Here is a 22,068-nt window from a genome sequence, read left to right on the forward strand (position 1 = left end):
TCATCAAGGAGGGGTTGTGAATGTAGTTAAACTCTGATCCTGAATCAAGCTCAGTTTGTGGGATTTTCTTGAGGTTCCTAGCCCAGTGCATGGTTTTGTTACATGCTGTTGGCGTCATTTGAGATTGAACAGTATTTGATGGTGATCCAACCAGTCTATAGGTAAGATGGACCGAAGGGAGACAAATTCACTTCTAGTAATGAGCTTTTACTAATGGTCTGTTCAATACAGAGTTGCTTGAGATCAATGCAAGTCTAGTATAGGGGTTGAGTGCTCACTAAACCAGGTTTCTATAAGGAATGCAATGTTGATTGATTCCCCGTTCTGAAGTTATATATGAAGATATCACCTCTAAAATTTAGAGAAGGCATAGTGATGAATGTAGTCCTTTAGGGAATTTGTATTGTTTTTGTAATGTGAAGGTGGAGAAGGAAGATGTTCCTCTATTTTGCAGGGTGTTTAGAGTGGAAAATGAGGTGAGTTCTCCTGCTGTAGCAGGTACTGGCTATTACTGTTTCTTGAAGTTGTTTGGGTAGGTTGTGTTTGAATTTTTTTCCTGCATTGTGTGAGAGATTTTAAGGGTATTTTATGCTTCATGAATTGGGGCCGAATCTTTCAAGTGCTTTGTCGTGGGGCTTAATGTAGGGGTAAATCATCTTGGCTGTCCCTTGCTCTATCAATAGAGATCCCATTGAAAAGAGGTATGTCACATTGTAAATATATGCAGATCACCATGTTTAGGGTCGCAGTTTCAGGATGCCATGGTAGGCAGCTTAGGGCATTTCGTGGGAGATCTTCCAGTAGTAGATTATGACTGGTGGGATTTAAAAGCTTATTCAAGATTTTTTTTTTGTTTGCTTCGAAAAACTATTACATATTTTAATCAAGATAAAATTGCATAATTTAATTTATATTTTTGAGCACCTGCAATACTTTGTGGATGTATGAACTGTCAATAATTCATCAGATATTGTATACCCTGTGTGTGCGCATTAAATAACACAGTCGCCATTCGTATTAAAATACATATATTTTGCAGTCACTGATGAATTTGGGGTTTTCAATATTTTTGTCATTTACATTTTAAATATAGGAATATCTATATTTTTATATTGATATTTTTCATTCTATTCGTCTTCATTAGGAGTAGCTGGAGAAGGTTATCTACACATTTGAATACTGAAAGAATATGAACACAATGAGAAACTGGATTTAGCTCCCAACTTTAAGAGGGCATAAATGCCTGTATTCAGCCCAGTGGCACTGTATGAAACATAGTCCCACCATACCCTATCTAAGGCAAGTCCAAAGCTTATATGTTTCTAATCTCTCTTCAGGACCTAACCGTTGGGTTGTTGTTTATGTTTGTACTTCTTATCGACAGGTCAGTTCTTATGAAAGATTGGTGATATCCTCTTATGCATAGTGGTGATGTTCTACTAAAAATAATGTGATGACGAGAAACCTTTAAAATAAACAATTAAAAATAATAAAAATAATAAAAATAAAAAATAAAATAAAATAAAAAATAAATAAGAAGAACGTGCTCTTGTTGGCACAGAAGACTATGCACAGGCACATCTTAGCAGCATCATGAGGAGCGTAAGAGTCTATGCTGAAATTTTTTTAAAAATACACAGCACATGAACATTCACTATCCATTGCCAGACATACCAAAGCAAGTCTTGCCGCATTTTCAGGTGGTGATGATGAGACTGATAATTTGTTAAAAACTCAATAGTTGATCTACTATTATTATAGAAAATAAATTACAGGTGTATAAGAATTGTAACAATCATTTGGGCCACAGATGTTTCGGGCATAACCGATATTGAGACTTTTTGACAACAGTGCTTCAGCATGCCAGTTATTCTTGTAATGGTTGAAAGGGCGTACTTCAATCCAAATGTTAAACTGACCTGGAGGACAGAAGCATCCTTGCACGCAGTGCTCGTCGCAGAGGTCAGTGCGCTCACGGTTGGAACATGCATTCTTGCAGGGGGAACCGCATTCCTGGAACTGCATGGTGTCAGGGCACTGCTTGTCTGGAAGGAAAAATCAAGAAAAGTTAATGCTAACGTTAAAGTTTATATTCATAAAAGCGCATTCAAGTGCTCACTCCATTGCGGATGGACAAACCAAACAGGCCTCATGCAGCAATCAGCCTCTTGGCAACAGTGCATCCATTTATCGTGTACCGATTGGTATTCCTGTACAACAGAAGCTCTTGCAAGTTCGGCCTTTGCCTTGGAATGAATGGGCTGCTGTTGTTTTAATATTTTCCTCCGTTTCCCGGTAATAACTTTATAAAAGTCCCACTATCTACATTTCCAACAAAACTAAATATGACCTCATTACAAGCATTGAACTATAATGCTTCACTGGTCCTGTTTATCAGGATTCGCTGTCCAACTTTCAATCGACAGGTGGTCCTGAAACAGTGAAAAAAAATTACTTATACACCTGGATTTTACTCTCAATAATCCCTTAAATTACCCCAGATTCTTCCCAACTTTCTGACTTGCTACCAATAACAATTTCACTTTATCGAGTGCATTGCCACTACTTTCATGTGTTTGTGTATCTTGGGCGCTCCACAGCCTTCCATGTATGACCTATTATACCCAATGTAAGAATCAAGACATTTGGACCTGATGACTATACAGATCTACCAAATTTGTTTATATCCTAATAAAAATCCTAAACTTTTGTCCTAAACGTTATTCATGTTATGCATCTATATTAAGATATGGCACATATTGTTTACCAAAAATGGATTCCATGATTCATCAGCTACTCCTCAACTGTAGGTCTGCAATTGCCTTTGAATTGTGATCAATATATCCAACATGCTTATCTTCTAATGGTTGGCTTATGTGCATCATGTTTCTCATGATCCTCATATGCGTGCAATGTTTCATCACCATACCTTCTCACCAAGCAACACACCTTTTTTTGCTCACGTTTCACTTCATTGAACCATTATAAAAATGAGAGAGAGAGAGAGAGATACGTAGCTCACTAAGGACCTCTCCCGAATGCAGATGCAGGACCTTGAGCCAAACGGTATATAAGAATGTTCTATGTTTTTCTTGGCTCATAAAAACACATTTATTTAGGTAGGCTGTAAATACATTGGGGCTTATTTACAAGTCCCGTGCGCCGCTGGTGTGTCACTTTTTTGACGCACAGGCAGTGCAACCTGCTGCCCCATATTTACGAGGACATGTAAAGCCACCCTACGTGGCTTTTTGCGTCCTTCTAAATATGGACATTTTACAAGCAGCACTTTGCATGAAATTGACATATCGTGGGTGTTGCTGTGGATGTTCCCATGCAACACCCATGGCTTCTGTCACATTTCCAGATTTACGAGTAATCGTAAACCTGAAAATGCGCCAGAATTCCATGCCTCCCCAGGGGAGGCGCAGGAAGGTGCAACAAGGAGAAATGTTTTCCTTTCTTCCTCCTTTTTCTATGCGTACTGCATTCTGCGGCACACATAGGAAGAGGAAATCACCTCTTTTGATTACTTTTGTGCAACAAGGTGTCTCTTCTGCCACAAAAACAATCATCCCTGATTCACCCCAGCTGGTTCACTCCAGAACTTCTAGCCTCCAAGCAAGCCTGCCGGAAACTAGAGAAGAAATGGCACAGTGAACAAACTCCGGACAGCCATGCAGCACACAAGGACGCCATCCGCAACCACCGCCACCTCTTCAGGGCGGCCAAGAGGACCTCCTTCAAACACTGCCCACCTTCTTCCACCGCAAGATAGCAGACATCCACGACAGCTTCAACACCCAAACAGCCCCAACAGAGAGCAACACAACAGACCCTCAGCACACCATCGACCACGACCCCCAGCTGGCCTGGGCCAGCGTCAGCATCGATGACACTATCAAGACCATGCGCACAATCTACTACGGCTCTCCTTCAGACCCATTCCCGCACCACGTATTCATCAGAGCAAGCAGCTTCATCGCACCCCACCTGGGCAACATCATCAATCTCTCCCTCGAGACCGCAACCTTCCCAGAGATCTGGAAACACGCTGAGATCAACGCCCTACTAAAAAAACCTAAGGCAGACCCAAGAGACCTCAAGATCTTCTGGCCCATCTCTCTGCTCCCCTTCCTGGCCAAGGTCATCGAGAAAACCGTCAACAGACAGCTAACCCGATAATTAGAAGAAAACAGAATTCTGGACCCTTCCCAGTCAGGGTTCCACAGCACCGAGAGTGCCCTCATCGCCACCACTGATGACATCAGGATCCTGCTGGACAATGGCGAGACCGCAGCACTCATCCTCCTTGACCTCTCTGCCGCCTTTGACACTGTCTGCCACCTCATACTACGCACGCCTCCACGCCGCAGGGATCTGAGACAAGGCTCTGGATTGGACCACCTCCTTCCTCTCTGGCAGAACCCAGAGCGTCCATGTTAGAAATGGGATTTCTGGTTGGCTGAGGCTTGCGCCACAACCAGGCAGAAACCACCATTCTAAGTCAGTGCAAGGAAGCCACCCTCCAAGATAACTCCTGCTCACCCTCTTGGTAGCTTGGCACGAGCAGTCAGGCTTATCTCAGAGGCGATGTGTAAAGCATTTGTGCACGCACCCACCAGCAACAACATCCCAGGCCCCCCACAAAAGGAACTCCACACAAGGTTATATCAAACACATTAGATAGTAAACACACACTTTACAATGTGCCAGAGGCACGGGCAGAATTTACAGGGGATTATATACATGGGACAGGGCCACATGGACCACTGTCAGGAATAAGCATTTTTAGAGCTAGCTTTTGGTAGAATTAGCACTTGGTAGAAGTAACACTTTTAGAACATATAATAACTGGCGGCGGATACGGACCGTACCTTCCGTTCTGGTTGCGCGGGATAATGCGAGTGATCTCCTCAGTAGGCCGTAGTGGGCGGGGGTGGCTGGCGCGCTACAGGCGTGTGACTGGGATGACCAAGGTGTGAGGCTCAGAGGGGAGTCGTGGGCAGGGTGCGGGGCGGCCCGGCCGAGCGGGCACGGCTCCTGGGGGGAGCGGTGGGGGCTCGAGGCGGGAGTGGCCAGGCACGAGCTGCCGAGGGGAGTGAGCGAGGCACACTTCAGGCGAGGCCCCAGCGGCCCAAAGAGATCAGACAAGTCCCAGAAAGATGTCGGGAAGGCACAATAGAGTCCAATGGTCCTGGGACTCTGGTCCGGGGGCGAGCTCAGTATCAAGCCCTTGGAGATAGTTTTAAGCACCAAATAGCAAATGTAGCACACAACCAGTAACCACTAGTCAAAGGTAAGTACCACCTACGCAACCGTAACCACCTTAGGAAAATATCACGCAGGGAACCATGAACTAGCTAGCATAACTATACAAGGAAACACAACCACCTAAGCATAAAAATACATTTAGGGGTATAGGTCAGGAGCATTACACATGATGCATAAAACCACATTCAGAGATGTAGGTAAGACAGATAATGCATAAAACTATGTTCAGAGGTGTCAGAACACAGGGTGCGCAAAACATACTACACACAGTACATTTCCTAACACCCAAAGCATTAGCGCATGAAGCATAACAGCACATAAAGCACATTAGCGCAGAAATCACATTTAGCACATAACTCACATCAAAGTCCCGGTTGCGCCACAGCGCCAACACCTAAACGTAGCAGCTGCCCACTACTTGCTGGGCAGCTGGGGACAATAATGCGCAGCCTGGGAAGGCCAGGGTAGGGATGAAGGAGTGCGTCTCGCTCCTAAGTCCAAGAACATGTCCCTAGAAGAAAGAACCTAAACGGTGCAGCTGTCCACTACTTGCTGAGAAACAAATCTGCAACAGGGGCCCTCACTGACCCTTCAGAACAGAACGTCGCCAAACACGGGAGCCTTCTAGGTTCTTAAAACAACTGGGGCCTCAGAGCCAGGGTCTCTAAATACAGCAATGCCCCCGGGAGCCCTCGAGGCTCTAAAATCAGCTGCGCTTTGGAGCACAAAGGCTCCAAAAATCATCAGGCCCCCAAGATACTGTGGAGCGTTGGGAGGGACACGGGCCGTTAAGCAAAGTGTGCCCCATCATGGGAGTAATCCGAGACTCGGTAAAAGACGTTGGGGCGGCCCACTGCCATCCGGGGCCGACCTTACTGCACCACCGTCACTGTGCCTTTCTCCGGCACAAACAGCAGCCCCCACGAAGCCCTCGAGGCTCGGCAAACAACTACTGGGGCCGTGGGAGCGGCCCTCTGTCAAGTGGGGCCGCTCAGAGCTGGGCATGAATCCCTCACACACTCTCCACCCCTTGCCACCGGCTCTACTCGCCGGCTGGTCTTCAGAGGCAGCGGCGGACGCAGTCTTCTGGGGGGAGTCTGCCGGGGCTCTCCCTCGCACACGGGGGCCTCGGCGGACATCTTCAGGCAGCGAGCGGGGCTCTCCCTCACCTCATGGGAGCCCCGCCTGCTCTCGTGCTCATTTTCACCCGGTCCCGAGATCTCGGGACCGGGACTCAGTGGGGAGCCGCAAGCCTCCAGACCAAACTCCTTTTCCGGGCGGGCGTCCAATCAAAGCGCGGCAGCGGGCTGGACTTCCTGCACAAACCGGAAGTCCCGCCCATCGTCAGGCACGCCGGTGCCTGACTTCCTTATTGCAGCACGAGGGCCGCGGCGGTGATACTTTGGGGCATACATGAGGGGTAGGCATCCTCGATAGGCAAATCAGACGTTGAAGCGGGGTGGGCACCCGCTAAGGCACTGATAATCGGGGTGGCACCCGTGAATAAAAATATAACGGGAATCAGGCACAAAGGCACCTGCTAATATCAAATTAAGAGGGGTAGGCTCCCTCCACATATCTGAGCATAACGCAGGGTAGGCTCCTGCGAATTTCAGATCACGACCAGGTCAGAGAGCAGCTCCATGCTGCAAAGTTCGAATAAAGCGCTCTCAATGCCCTGGAGAGTCCAAGGGGTCCTGGGGCAGAGAAATTGCGCAGGCAGTCCTAGTAAAGAAAAAGTCCTCCAGTCTCCCCCAGGCAAGGCAGAAGGGCCCCACAGGGAGAGAGCTTTCCAGGCATCCAGGATATCCAGGGTCTGAGCAGGGCCCAGGGAGGCAAGCCTTCCCCTGGGCCCCAGCAGCAGCACGCCCCTGGTAGATTCCAGTCAGAAACAAGGACATTGAACATGAGGTCACAGCCTCATTTTATACAGAAAATCCCTTTGTCTCTCACACGAGTCCGCACGTACCAAACTCGAGCCTGCACTCCCCACACATCAGGAACTACCAGGGACACACATTCCCCATGCATTCCTAAGGGAGGGCAGGCCAATCTCACACATGCACTCAGAGAGTGCACGCACTTTGCACTGCGCCAAAGTGCTAAAGTGCGGAAAGACCAGAAATCATTATAATTAGGTAACACTAAAAGGCAAAAAGTTCAGGGGTGAACCTGCCAGAAGGGCCAAGTCCAATAGTCCACCTCCCCCATTCCATTCTAAAACCTCCGAGTTCATCTGCGGTGTACCTGAGGGATCCTCCCTCAGCCCAACGCTGTTGAACATTTACATGGCCCGCTCGCACACGTAGCCTGATAGCACGAACTCAACATAATCTCCTACGCCGATGACACTCAGCTGATCCTCTCCCTCACCAAGGACCCCATCACCGCCAAAGCCAACCTCCACGAAGGAATGAAGGCCGTCACAGACTGGATAAAGACCTGCCGTCTAAAACTGAACTCGGACAAGATGGAGGTCCTCATCCTCGGCTCCACCCCTTCAGCCTGGGATGACTCTTGGTGGCCGACGGCACTGGGGCCAGCCCCGACACCCACCAACCACGCACGCAACCTGGGAATCATCCTCGACTCAACGCTCTCAATGACCAAGCAAGTCAAAGCTGTCTCCTCCTCTTGCTTCAACACCCTCTGCATGCTCTGCAAGATCTACTGATGGATCCTGACAGATACAAGAAAGACAGTCGCCCAGGCCCTCGTCAGCAGCAGACTCGACTACGGAAACGCCCTCTATGCGGGAGACCCGATCGAGCTCATCAAACGACTACAACTCATCCGAAACGCCTCGGCACGACTGATCCTCGACGTACCACGCCACGGCCACATCACACCCCACCTGAGAAACCTGCACAGGCTCCCCGTCAACAAGAGAATATCCTTTAAGCTCCTCACCCACATACACAAGGCACTCCACAAGACCGGCCAGCCTACCTTAACAGGCGGCTGTCCTTCTACATCCCCAACCACAAGCTACGTTCCGCTGACCTCTCACTCGTCACCGTCCTGCTCATCCGAAGAACAATCACTGGTGGGAGATCCTTCTCCCACCTCGACGCCAAGACATGGAACACCCTCCCACTGAGACTACGACAGACCCAAGACCTGCTGACCTTCAGGAGGATACTCAAGACCTGGCTGTTCGATCAGTAGCGCCCCCCCCGACCCCCAGCACTTTGAGACCCTCGCTGGTATGTAGTGCACTTATAAATGATTGATTGATCCCTGTGATGCAGGGATGTGCCTGCATCAGCGCATGGCAGCTAATTGTGCGCCAGCACAGGAAAGAGCAAAGGGATCCATCATATTGTTGTAGATATGACACATCCCTTTTTTTCTGATTAAAGCAGTGCAAAGCAGCCTAATGGCTTGGGGCCTGCGCTCTGTTAATTCCTTGTGAATAAGGCTCAATTTTTGGTGTTTTCATAATATTTACATTGGTACACTCAGAAACCCTAGAGGCTATGGGAAATCAGTGTATGACCAAAAACATTAGCCCTTAATGTTACTGGTTACCCACATATGCTCAGATGAAAGGTAACAATTTCTTAGAGTTCGCAGCATGGGTAAACATGCACCACATTTGTTTCTCCTTTCTTGGAGTTCAAACATTGTCCTATTAAACATAGCACTGCAGGACTCTTGCAATCAAATGAAAATAAATATTATCAAGACTGGTGCCACTCATATTGATGTGTCTGCACTCATACAGGCATGATAATCCAGAGCAGAAAAGTGGAAAAATGTCCTAGTGTGCAGAAATAAAACTCTGAGTCAGCGACATGTATAGTATGGGCTACTAGCAAGGACTAAATTATACTATCCGTAGTCTAGTGCTTCATTTAGCCCTTAATAGTTGGCCTCCTTCTGAGCCAGTAGGGTGGTAGAGGCTCTACTGTCCATCTTCACAACACAGGACGGCTCAAGCAGACTGCCGGTGGGGATCGTAAAGCCAAAATTGCATTCACCAGTGTGACAGATATACTTTCTGAAAAGACCGAATGCCAGATTGGCTGTCATATTTTTGGGCCTTCTTTCTTTTGGCAGAACAAAATATTAATGTCACTGACCGGCAGAGAGATTTTCTCTATGTAGTGAGGCAGGGCCATTTTAGGTCTCGCCTAAAAGAGAGTGCAAACTGTATATCAGTAAAAAGACCTATTGTCAGCTTACATTGTGCTCAGAGCCTGCCCACTGTTTATCATTGGCTGTATTTACAGTGACTCTCATTTGCTTGCTTTCCATTCATTAGCTTATGTGGGCTTTGTTTCCTCTTTTTGTTGTGTCCCTCACCTGTAGCATAGATGCTCTACTTCTTTCACTACTTGCTTTTCAAGCACTACTCCATTTGTCTTTTAGTCTAAGCCCACAAGGAGAGTGCACATATTTACCAGCTCTCTATCTTGTGTAATTTTCTGTCCTGCCCACACTCTGTTGTTCTATGTTGCCCATGTGCTTTTCTCATGTCCCTCTATGTTACACTTGCTCTTGTTACTGCCCCCCTTTGCTTTCCCATCAGTGTGCTTTGCCTCTGCCCACACCGTGTTGTTCTGTCCCTCCTGTTACTTCTCCCCAGCCAACCACATCCTCTGTGTTCCTTCCCGCCGTTCACCCTCTCTGTGTTGTTTCAGCACATACTCCCCATCTTTGTGTTTGCCTGCCCACGTTCTTTGTGATGCTTCCAACCACCCACCTCCTGTGTGATACTTAATCCACCCACACTCTCGGAGATGCTCCCGCACAGAAACTAAAAAAATTATTTTATCAATCCAACTCGGCAAATAAAACAGCACTTGAGTCATTTTTTAGGCACGTCCAGAATGGTGTGCACGCCTAAAAAACAACATGGCCGCTGCGTCATAGAGCTTTTATTCTGTTTATTTTCTTAAGCCATGCTGCACAGCATTGTGGATGCTGTGCAGCAGGGCTAAAAACCACTGGCAAACCCACTAGGTCCCAAAGATGAGACCTATTAGCTTTGCCAATGCTTGTTCTGTGTTCCTGCCTAGGACTACCATACCTGATATGGCAATGTGAGGCAGAACAAAATACAGTTTTGGGAGTTTCACCCTCAATATGGTGTGGAAGCCACCACTGTTACCATTCCGCTCTGTAGCAAATCAGTGACTCAAGGGCTCCAACAGTGGAGCCATTGGGGGCTCTACCATTTTACACCAAAGGCTTCCCCCACCTCTTAATAAGGCTGGGGAGCCGTGAGTTTTGCTAGACAGGAGCGTTGTAGTTTTACAGCAGGGCTCTTGCTCTATTAGCCCCTAAGTGGGATTCTTAAGAATCTCAAATTCTTATAAAAATAAAATGCTAGGTAAAACTTTTTATTTTATTGCTAAACATGTATATAGTTTTAGCGACCCTTGATGTGACGCCCCTTAATTACCATGGTCGTCTGCAGTTTAAAGAAGGGTTTCCAAAAACTGCAGCTGTTTTAAGTTTGATCTTTTGTAATTGTATCTGGGGTTAGACAGCGTTAGATCTTGTTGTCAATTTACGTTTTCTGTAAAAATACGTTTTAGAAACAAAGACACATTGCATTTTCTGATTATATCTAGTAAACAGGTAAAGTACACATCATCTGCAGTTGTATTTCATGTAATCGTACTTCGGGGCATATTATCAAGGACGGCGTTAAAATGATCGCCGATGTAGCACAGAAAACTGCTGCTAAAGCGGCAATAATGTGCTTGATAATATGCCCCGGAGAATTCCAATAGAAGCCTATGTTCACACCAGAACATGGATTTCGATTGGAAGTTGGCAGTTTTCTGCCGCAAACCGGCGATAATTTTTAACGCCGTCCTTGATAATATGCCTCTTTCTTTCTTATTCAATGGTTAAGAATACAGACACGAATTCACTGCTCAATGAATGTAAGTGGATTCGTAGTACTCAACTAAGGATGCTGGGAATGCAGGGTGTTTGCTGGTGAGATTTTGTTTTTGTTTGGTGTTTGCAGCGGTGGGTATGAGGATGGGTTTTAAGGCCTCACATAATGGATATGGAATGAAGAAGGATGCATCAGAGTAATGAGAATATTACTCATTCTTTGATGTTTTCTTATGTTCCTGTCGGCAATGATTGCTAACTTTAGTAAATCTCAAGAGGTATAAAACTCTAAAGAAGATCCTGTCGCAAAAAGAGATAATATACCATCACCAATGACAACATAACTCTCCACACCATAAACTTGTAAACCTCACGAAACTGTAATTAAGAAAACATGAAAGCTTTTGGATATTAGAGTCTGTATGGATATTATTAATACGTCATTGTTTAGGGGTCTTAACACAAATACTGTATATATACGTTTGTAGTTGTTTAATGATCAGACATTTATGAAAGTTGTTACTTAGATTTAGCATTATATAACACAAGAGACAGCAGGATGGTAAACGTGGAGGGCAGAAAGGGGTCTTGTGTTCTGGAGCGCATTATCACCCAGTAGGGTATTCTGGCACTGAGCATGTGTGAGTGTAGGCCCACCTAGGGCCTAGTAGAACTACTCAAAAAGCTGAGTCTTCTTGCGGAATTCAAGAAGCGAGGAGGCTGTTCTGTGTAGGAACCGGTTTTTCCATGCTTTAGGAGAAATGTAGGTGAAGACTCGAACACCGGATCTGGTTTTCCTTATGCATGAGATTTGTGCAAGTAGGTGTCCGGACGAGCGGAGTTGTCTGGACGGTTTGTGAAAGCAGATGCAATTCTCTGTGAATATGTGCCTGTGGCAACCCTTAACCCTGAGTTATAGCCTTGGTGGCAGTGTTTAATTTGAGCTGGCGGTTGCAAGTGGGGCCCACTGGCACTCATTTTTGGGGACCAGCACTTTTTTGCAACAAATTGTAATCCAGAGAAAGAGAATGAATGAATGACCAATTTGTATAGCGTGAACGTATATTCGAAGATGTCAGGGCTCAGTAACAGTTAAACTATGTGGTAGGAGTAATGAATCTTGGTAGGTCAGATTTACAAAGCAAAAAGCCAGATTAGGTAATTACCTTATGAAAAGGAAGATGTGGTTCTACACTGGAAATAGATGGAGGAAGAGTGTTCCATAGCTTGGCTGCTGTGACTAAGAAAGCTCCTCTTCCCCATCGTGACTTCTAATACCTAGAGACAAACAGCTGATTTTTATTGGCTGAACGCAGTTGTCTGGTAGTGACATATAGGTAAAAGATGTGCCTGATTCCCTCTGGTCCTCAGTTGTGTAGTGCCTTTATGCACAATACACAAGGTTTTGGACAAAATTATTTTTTCTGCTTAGAGCCAGTGCAATTTATTGATCACACCTGAAATTGAATGGTATTTTGGAACATCTAAGACCAGTTTTGCTGTCGATACAGCACCAGTTGTAATTTATTGATGGAGGCCCTATTTATATCTAAAAAAAGGGAATTGCAATAATCCATCTTTTATAAAAAACTAATATTACAGCAGCTTGTTACAGTGCGGCAAGAGAAATAAATGGGAATATCTTTATGAGGGTTCTTATGACCCAAAAGCAAGAGGACACAGTTGTATTAACCTGGAGACTGAAAGATATACTTGTGTCAACTATGCCATCCAAGATTGCTTGCTTATTCAACCGGAGAGGGACATGATCCCAATGTTTCTGGCCACCATGAGTGGGTCCATTTGGGGCCATGATTACCAAACATCAAAACCTCTGTTTTGTCGCTGTTTAATTGAAGGTCATTTTTCTCTCATCCAGAATGCCACCGACATCATACAGTTTTTAAAATTGGGTGCTGAGGCCTTTATATTGTCTATGATAGACACAATTAGTTGTGTGTCATCTCCATAGGATATTACCTCCAGCCTAAAGGATCTAACCAGATTTGCCAATGGAGAGGCATCTAAATTAAAGAGGGTGTGGCTCAAGGAGGACCCCTGTGGGACTCCCTAACAATTGAGGATTGGGTTTGAGTAAAATTGGTCCATCTTAACTTTTTGTATTCTATCAGTTAAGAAGGAAGCCAGCAGCTTCAGTGCACAAACTATGACCCCTATTTCTTGTAGCTGGTTGATAAACTTATTTGGTGAGATGGTATATAATGATGAAGACAACTCCAATAAGCTCATCATCACGGTTTGCCCAGCATCAACCAAAGTGCATATATTATTTGCTGCAGTTATTAAATAGTTTCAGACCCATGGCAGCTTCTGAATCCATACTGAGAAGAATCTAGTAGTTGTTGTTGCTCCAAATACACACTCAGTTGTGTATTAAGATGTTTCTCTATAACTTTGGCAGGTACCCGAAGCAAGGAGATGGGTCAATAGTTTTTAAAATCTGTAAGTTCAAGATTGTCTTTTTTTTTTAATAGAGGCTTGATGACCCCTGTTTTCCAGTTAAGTGGATAGCATCCTGTGTTGATGGCTAAATTAAGAGTCACTGTTAGGTGGGGTAAAATAGTCTCCCTGCCTAACCTCATCAGTTTAGGTGAACAAGGCTCCAGAGGGGAGCCTGATTTGATATCTTCTAGAAGCTGATCAGTCTAATCATTTGAAAGGGGTGAAAAGGCAGAAAGGCAGTGGTCTCTTTCCATGATGTGGGAAAGGCTATTGGATGAAGGATTGATATTTTGGTCACTGTTAGAATTAAGATTCTCCAAAGAGGAGTGGATTTTGGCAATCTTAAAATGAAAATAGTTACCCATTCCATCACAGTGAGCTCTCTTAATGGCCCATGTTGAGAGTGTTAGATAGTGTATCAATCAGTCTAAAAGAGAGAAAAACAGAACAGGGGGAAAGACGTAGGAAGTGGAAGACAGAAAAAAAGTAGTATTGGGAGAAATCAGGAATGAAAAAGAACCTGCAAAAGTGAGATAAAGAGACAGGAAGTTTTTGATGATGGATTAAAGAGGTGTGAGAAAGAATCAAGTCTGTGTGGCCTTCGTATTCAGCACCCCTAGCTTCGATTGTTCCCCATGTGGGCTTTTTAACAAAAAGCGTGGACCCCAGCACTTATGCTTTTTTAACAAATGAAGCCCTGCTTGATGAGCCTGTGCATTTAAATCAAGAAGTCAAATATGTTTCCGCTCAAACAAAGGCAAAGTCTCTTGTAAATGGTGTAACGTGGTGTTATAAAGTGAAGAACTGAAAGTGATGGTGTTTGAACCCCCCTCAAAATGTATTTAACATGTCTGACATTTGAAATCAGTTCCTACAGCAAGTCTTCAATCTACCAGAAACTTACAGCATAGATCTGGCCGTCTCCAATTCTGAGGTCTCCCACCCGCATGTGTACACTGCCGCGAGTATTCAGTCACAGTCGCGCAGAGGCAGAATGATACGCCGTCACCTGCACAGTGACACAGGTCTCGGCTGCAGGCTTCGATATAGGGACTGGCTGCCACCAGTGTTTGGCATGTGTCAAACGCAGGGTCGCTCCATATGGCTGTACACACATGCTCCTGTTCAGAGTGAAATACAGAAAGGCAGCGGTTTTAATTCAAAAGCCTGTTTGATTTCGGTAATTTCCAATATAAAATCCTAATTGTTTTGTGTCTTGCGTTATAAGATTAATTCTGGCCAACTACATTGAATTCTGGGAGCTGCCCGCAAGACAAATTTGAAATTAATTGCATACCAGTATCACTCTGAGGGAAAAATGTTGGCCAAAGAGGTTTCATGTTAATGCACCATGTTCACTAAAAGAAATATTCTTGAAGGCACATCGTAACTAACAAAACACTGATTGGATACATGCAAGTAGGCTGTCTGGGATGATATCAACAGTTACTTAAAAATGAGACATGATACAATGAAGGTTCTAGAATAGAATGTTGCATCAATTCTGTCAAAATATTTATGGTGCCAATTGTCAAGGGCATTTATGAGTGTGTGAAGAAGTACTGGAGAAGTACTACTTCACACACTCATAAATACCGTATATTTCTGGCCACACTTAACAATTAAGGAACTCTGGTGCAGAGAGAGCATGTGGTCAGATGACATTTACCCTGTATAGAAAACAAAATATTTGCTAAGAAGAATGGAAACTGTATCAAAGTAATGGGGCCAGATTTACAATAACTGGCGCATCCCTGCATATCAGCAGGGACGTGCCAGTTATTGTGTGCCATGCCTCCGCCACCATGGATGCGCCGCATGTACAATGCGGCGCATCATGGGGCAAAAACGGCACAGATGCGTCACGCATCTGTGCCGTAAAAGAGGTGCATTGCTGGAAGCGCTACGCAGCTCTAGCAATGCTCTGGGGAGCCCTATTGTTACAATGGTGCGTCAATCCTAACGCCTGTTTCAACCAGGTGCAGGGTTTTAACGCAGCATGGGCCCAAAAGTGACTGAGTGAAATCTTTTAGATTTCACTCAGCCACTTTTGGAAGGCATTCCTCCTTCGGAAAGCTCCCCCCCCCCCTTTCCGCCCCGTAGGAACGCCTCCTTCTGGCGCAGGGCTTTACAACGTGACGCATCTCCCAGATGCGTCAAGTTGTAAGTACCCTGCACCCTGGCGCATCTTTTGCGCCACTACTGCGTCACAAAAATGACGCAACAGCGGCATAAAAGGGGCACAAGTGGCTTGTTGTAAATCTGCCCCATGGTGTGGAAGGGAGGGGGGAGTGGAAAGGGAGCTGTGTAGTGTGTGCAGTTGGCACTTTCAGGGTGTCGTGGCGCCATCTTGTGCAAAGGAATTTGGCCCAGCAGGGAGGGGAGACTAACACACATTGAAAGGTCTGGGTCATTGCAGTTTGAAAGGTTTAAGCAAAAGCTGCGTGGAGTTATGAATTGCTCTAATACACTTTTGCGCTCTTTTCTATACATCACTGTTAGATGGCAGATTAAAAGAAACAATGACCAAGCAACAAAATTCACTCAATTATATTTCCAACATTTCACACCATGGTTCCTAGGAAAACGGTGCAGGCATCTCGTGATTTCACATTATATCGGAATCACTTCTCTCAACGTTCCAAATGTGCTTTTGTGGTACTGTGACACGGGAAACCTGGTATAGCTTGTATTGTTTTGAAGTGGGTAAATATATTTAGAGCCACAGTAAGAGCTAGGGGCCTCATTTATGAAAAGTGACGCATCGCTGCGTGAAAACAGCGATGCGTCACTTTTCACTGCGCCCTCCTTGCGACACCAATGATGCGTCATATTTAATGTATGACGCATCATGTCGCAAGGACTTACAGATACGTCAGTATTTCTGACGTATCTGTAAGCACAAAAGTGACGCATTGCTGGAGTGTGTCACAAAAGTGACGCAACTCCAGCAATGCGTCCTTTCACATGGGGAAAGCCCCATGTGAAAGGGCTTGCGTCAGTCTTATGCCTGCTGTGAGGCAGGCGCCAGATTTTGACGCAACAGCATCCTAAAAGTGACGCAGTGAAATCTCATAGATTTCACTGCGTCACTATTACGAGGCTTTTTGCGGGGGAAAGCCCCCTCTGCATACATTATACCTGACGCAGGTATAATGTGGCACAGGGGTTTAAAAAGTGACGCATCTACCTAGATGCGTCACTTTTTAAATATGGGGCAACAAAGCGCATTTTTTACGCCGCTGGTGCGTCACAAAAAGTGACGCACCGGCGGCGCAAAACTGATGCAAGGCCTCATAAATAAGGGCCTATGTATTTTCAGAACACTTTTTACAATGCACAGCTTTGTACAGAGAGAGAACTGAGGGAAAAAGAGAGGTTTTCATAAGCCCATATACTTGTATTACTGTTTTGAGTGAGCTAGGGCAAGACAGGGGTGCTTGAACAATTTTCAGAGTGGGGGTACTGCTATCAAAGGTACATCACTGAAATAATAGGGAATATGAAGTATCCAAGCGTTTTGAAAAGAACAAGTGTTGCACATATATTCAGAATGAGACTAGCAAGAGTGTAGCATGAAGCTTGTGTTGCTTTTTGGGAAGGAAACACTATTGCAAACATATTATGAAAGCATAGTATGGTGGTACAGTATAATTTACTGACAGCTCGTTCTCCATTGAAATGGCTACTACATTTGCCCAGACGTACCGTTTTGTGGACAATCAGGGTGCACACAATATATATTTTTTTTAAACACATTTTTATTGACATTTTATATTTTGGTACTTTAATACACATTTATAAATCAATTCTTCATTTACATATGTCCTTTGCACAAAAGACACACATACATACTAATTCAAATACTGGCTTCAAAAGATAATTGGTGATGTTCTGTTTCTTCAGTAAATTTTACAGGTTTATGATCTATAAGTATTGACGTATTATTAATTCACAATTATTCATCCCATTTTCACCAGCCTCTTCTATTTGGGTGGCCGCCAGCTCCACACCAGGGCTAAGCAATGTCAACTATGTTTAAGGGATTAACGTTAAAAACAAACTACTAACTAAAACCTGTGCAGAAGGGTGGTGTATGTATGTTCCTAGGGGAACTTCCTTGAGGGGACAGCTAAAGAACGATCGTTGGTGGGCAGGGAGGGCCCCTCTGTTATATCCAGGCCAATCTCACCCCTCATGTCTTATCCATCAGTTAAGAGTGCTCATGCTGTCTGGTGACAGCCTCTGCCGTACAGGCTTATCAAAGTAATGAGGCTGCTATGTGTAGGGTATTTCCTATCATTCAGGCGCACTCCCACTTCCCTCTCCCTCACTACTTGTTTGTGGCGCGTTTTCCCAAGCTCGCAAAGCCTCTTTCCATTCGTTCGTTATAGGTCACTTCTATATTCCCCTCGATTCATCGTATCTCAGTGCTCTCCATTCAGCTCCAGTCCAGCTTATTACGTCACGATTCCAGCTTGCAACCTGTGGCCCAGCTCCAGATTTCCAGTTCAATGATATCTATCTTTTGGCTAGTCCCATGGCTAGATTTATTAGTCTATTCCTGACTTTACGCTTATGTGGCCGGGGGAAGAGTCCCACCAGACAGTCCTCTGGGGTCAACTCGCGCCCCAGGGCAGCTTTAATCTTGGTTAGAATCGCTTCCCAGAATGGACGTAGATATGTACAGCCTCAAGTCACACGTATGAAGTCAACATTGAAATGGGCACATCTCAGACATTTTCACATTTCCCCACCATAAGTGACATTGAGGCGATGGGGCGTCATGTAGGTCATATGCACAAAGTTGAATTGTGTATATTTCAGATGTGTGTTTCGAGAGGTCTTCTTAGGGAATCTTGCCCCACTCTACATCTGTAAATTCTCTATCTAAGACTCTCTCCCATTTACCCCGCAACTCTCGTAATGGGGTGAGTGACACGGCGAGGAAGGTGGCATAGAACCAATTCACTTTATGTCCAGCAGTGCCCACGGTAATCAGTGAGTGCAGCACAGCATGTGACTCCGGTTCCTCCCTACCCATTCCCCACAGCTGCTGAAAGGTGCGAGTAAGGCCCTCATACTGTAAGAACTGACCTGGGAAACACCACAACTATCCACCAGCTCCTCACACGGGATCAGCGTTTTATCTTGGTAACAGTTACCCAGTCTCCAACCCTGCCTCCGTCCAAAGCGTCAACTGCTCTGCCATGAATGTTATTTTGTGGTCCCCGTGGGTTAGGCCTACTAGTGGCAGCATAGGGGTACACCTCGGCCACACCCTCTATTTAGCCAGGCATCATTTCCAGTTCGGCAAAGCTGTATTTTTCAACGTCGAGAGTTATGGGACAGTAATCGCCATATGCAGTAGTTCAGCAAACAATAAACTACGGGTTCAATCAAAAAGGTACCCTCTGCGTTCACTCCCTCTAGTCATTGTGCCACCCATTGCAGCTGATACTGATATCAATTCACCATCTCACATCATGATCACACAAAGCACTTGTAATGACCATATATTTTATTTTTTCACTTGTTATTTTGTATAATTTTTGGGGGGAAATGACCAAAATGCATTATTCATCTGTTAGAACATCAATTTATCACAAATCATTACACAACATAGAGACACAAAAACATTATTACATTAAGTGACATTCCTTACATTAATTCACATCATGAGCAAAGATGGTAGATGCTTGCGTAGAACACTTGTTTGGAAAAACAACAGTCAACACATTTCGAACCTATTATGTATTTTACAGGGTTTTCCTCAGGATTCAGTACACACAATGAGCTCTTATATCCAAAATTAGTCTCTCCTGCTTGATTATAATTTTTAACTTAGCAGTAGCCCCAGCTTCACGATACACTAAGACATTATAATGGGAAAGTCCTTCCCAACCATGAGAGCCAACGATCACTTCCTGGTAATGTGTATAAATTCACTTCTACTTGAAGGAACACCTGGCGGGGCTGTTAGTCTACGCACTGTAAATTACAGAGCGGAGATTAACAGCCCAGTCCAGTGGAGGCTCATGATGCGAATTGATATAAGTTATAACTGGGAAGGTGTATATTGAGTCCAATTGGTACACTGTTTGGTATTGCCCTTGTTAAAGGAATATATAAGCAGGGTGTTGAAACAACAGCTTGAAGGGCGTTGTTTTGTTTCTTGTTTGACAAAATGATGTATTGTCTTTGCAAATCACAGAACTGGCGCTCTCAAGATTTCTGTACTAGGTTATTTACATTGATGTGTTTTCTAACGTTTTGTTTGACTTCTTGTTTTGGTGTAAGGAATGTCATTTATGGTAATACTTTTTTGTGTCTCTATGTTGTGTAATGGTTTGTGATAAATTGATGTTCTAAATGATGAATAATGCATTTTGGTTATTTCTGGAAAAAATGATACAAAATAACATGAAAAAATAAAAGATATGATCATATCAAGTGCTTTTTGTTATCATGATGTGAGATGATGAATTGGAATCAGTATTGGCATGTGTGTAGTTGTTTGATTGTCAAGTAGGCTAAGCCTTACTGATTATGGGCCCAACCCTTTCTAGTTGAGGCACCATTTCAGCTGGGCAGCTAACGCATAGAGCTCAGCCTGCACACAATAATGTGGAGAAACTGGGATTCATGGAAAAATATGTCTTAAACTGTTTTTGATACTATTAACATTTTAGCTTCCATCACACATGACAACTACAAGAAATTGTGCCCCGTGTGTTTTCCGAATTGATTATATATTCTGAACCATTTATACAGTTGATTGATGTGTCTTTAACTCTTTCGCTGCGGCGGCTATTCCGCGGCGGCTATTCCGCCGCAGCGCTAACGGTCGCGGGGGGGCCCGCGGGTGAGCTCCGCGGGTGACAGAACCGTTCTGTCACAGCTCGCCGGTGAGCTGTGCTCATGACGGAACGGTTCCGTCACGGCCCCGCCCGCTCAATTAAACGAGCCGCGCAGGCACGAAATCAGCGCGAAATCAGCGCCGTGCAGGCGCGGCGGCCGGGCCGTGACGGAACCGTTCCGTCATGAGCACAGCTCACCCGCGAGCCGTGACAGAACAGTTCCGTCAATAGCCTGGAAGGGATTAAATGTTATTGCGTGTTTGAAAAAGGTGACAACCTACAACTCTTCCTTTAACACTACTCACACCCCTGCAAGATTGCCACATTGCTCACTTTACAAAAGGCATATCACTTTGTAGTCATAGAAAGTAAACACCAATCTCCATGTTTAAAGAATGAACAGCCATTTGTCAGAAGATATTGCCTGCCATTTGAGTTTTGGCTTTAAAACACAGCAAATGTTACCAGAAAAAAACAAAATGTAAAGCCTTTTTGCATATTCATCTTCTGAACTGCTGCATGGTTATTTAGGGAGTGCTACAGCACCACAGCCCCTCTACTTCCAGCGCCTTTTAGGCAAGAGGAAAATCTTCAGCAGAGGGTTTGCCAAGGGAGAGTTCAGCGAGTGTTGTGGCTGCTGCAGGACGTTGGAGTTGTTTGGGAGAGTTTGAAGCTTGCTGAGTCAGTGGACATGACAAAGAAGGTTAGATAGCAGTGACGTTGGGCTGGTGTGGGTGAGAGAGGGGAGTATGTTCCTGCTAGAGGGGAGGGCCTAGTAGTTGCAGGAGACAGAACGGACAATCAGAGCTGCCGAGCAGCGCAGGGAGATAAGTCGAGACCCAGGGCTACTGCTGGTGTGTTAAAACAACATGCTTCTGCTTCTAGAGCACCTGGAAGTTTTGGAGTTGGGTGGGCAGGGGAGGCAAACATGGACACTGTGGAGCACTGGGAGTAGCTTTGGATCCTGGGGCTGGTGGAGGGAGAGAAGAGCAACATGCTAATCCTATGGGTGGACCAGGAGCTTGAAGAGGTAGAATGTCAGACTGGCTGAACAGGGCCACCATGCTGAAGGACACTAGGTATTAATGCTGGTAGAGAGGGCTAGGTAGTAAAGGTGGAATGGAAAACAGAGCCATTGTAGCCAAATGAGAAGAGCAGGATCCAGGTCTGATACCTAAGGAAAGAGCAGTGGAAGGATATCTTTCGGTGCATTTGGTTGGATACCTTATTGTGATTGGCAAGATCTGTATACGCTTTTCTGGTAGACCTGGCATTTCTTGGCTTGATTACCCCTGACTTTTTGCCTCTACCCCCTTTATTTTTGGTGCTGTGATAGATTTTGTCTTGCCAACATAGATTCTTTGGACACTTTGCCACTTCTAAACAGTGTCAAAGTGCAAGTGTTCCATGTATAAATTGTAATGGTAATAGGTTGTCCATAATTGGTATGTTTGCCTTACTAGTAAAGTCCCTAGTAAAGTGCACTATGTGTGCCAGGGCTGGTAATGCAAATGCTACTATTGAGCTGCAACACTAGTTGTGCCACCCACACAAGTAGCCTTAAAAAGGGAACTCAGGCCTGCCATTGTTGTGCCTGCATGCAGTTTGTTAAACT

General features: G+C 45.0%; 1 protein-coding gene across 1 annotated transcript in view; it reads right to left on the minus strand.

Annotated features, from left to right (window-relative positions):
• The window catches only part of LOC147733205 (uncharacterized), a 618,178-nt gene that overhangs the window by 500,142 nt on the left and 95,968 nt on the right, over positions 1–22,068 (minus strand). Inside the window, exons 6-7 of the mRNA XM_086957739.1 lie at positions 14,498–14,714; positions 1,920–2,045 (exon numbers count right to left, since the gene is read on the minus strand). Coding sequence (XP_086813865.1) covers positions 1,920–2,045; positions 14,498–14,714 — 343 coding nt within the window. The remainder of the gene's footprint in view (positions 1–1,919; positions 2,046–14,497; positions 14,715–22,068) is intronic.

This window comes from Lissotriton vulgaris, chromosome 2_1 (genome assembly GCF_964263255.1).
Source record: "Lissotriton vulgaris chromosome 2_1, aLisVul1.2, whole genome shotgun sequence".
In the NCBI taxonomy this organism is placed as follows: domain Eukaryota; kingdom Metazoa; phylum Chordata; class Amphibia; order Caudata; family Salamandridae; genus Lissotriton; species Lissotriton vulgaris.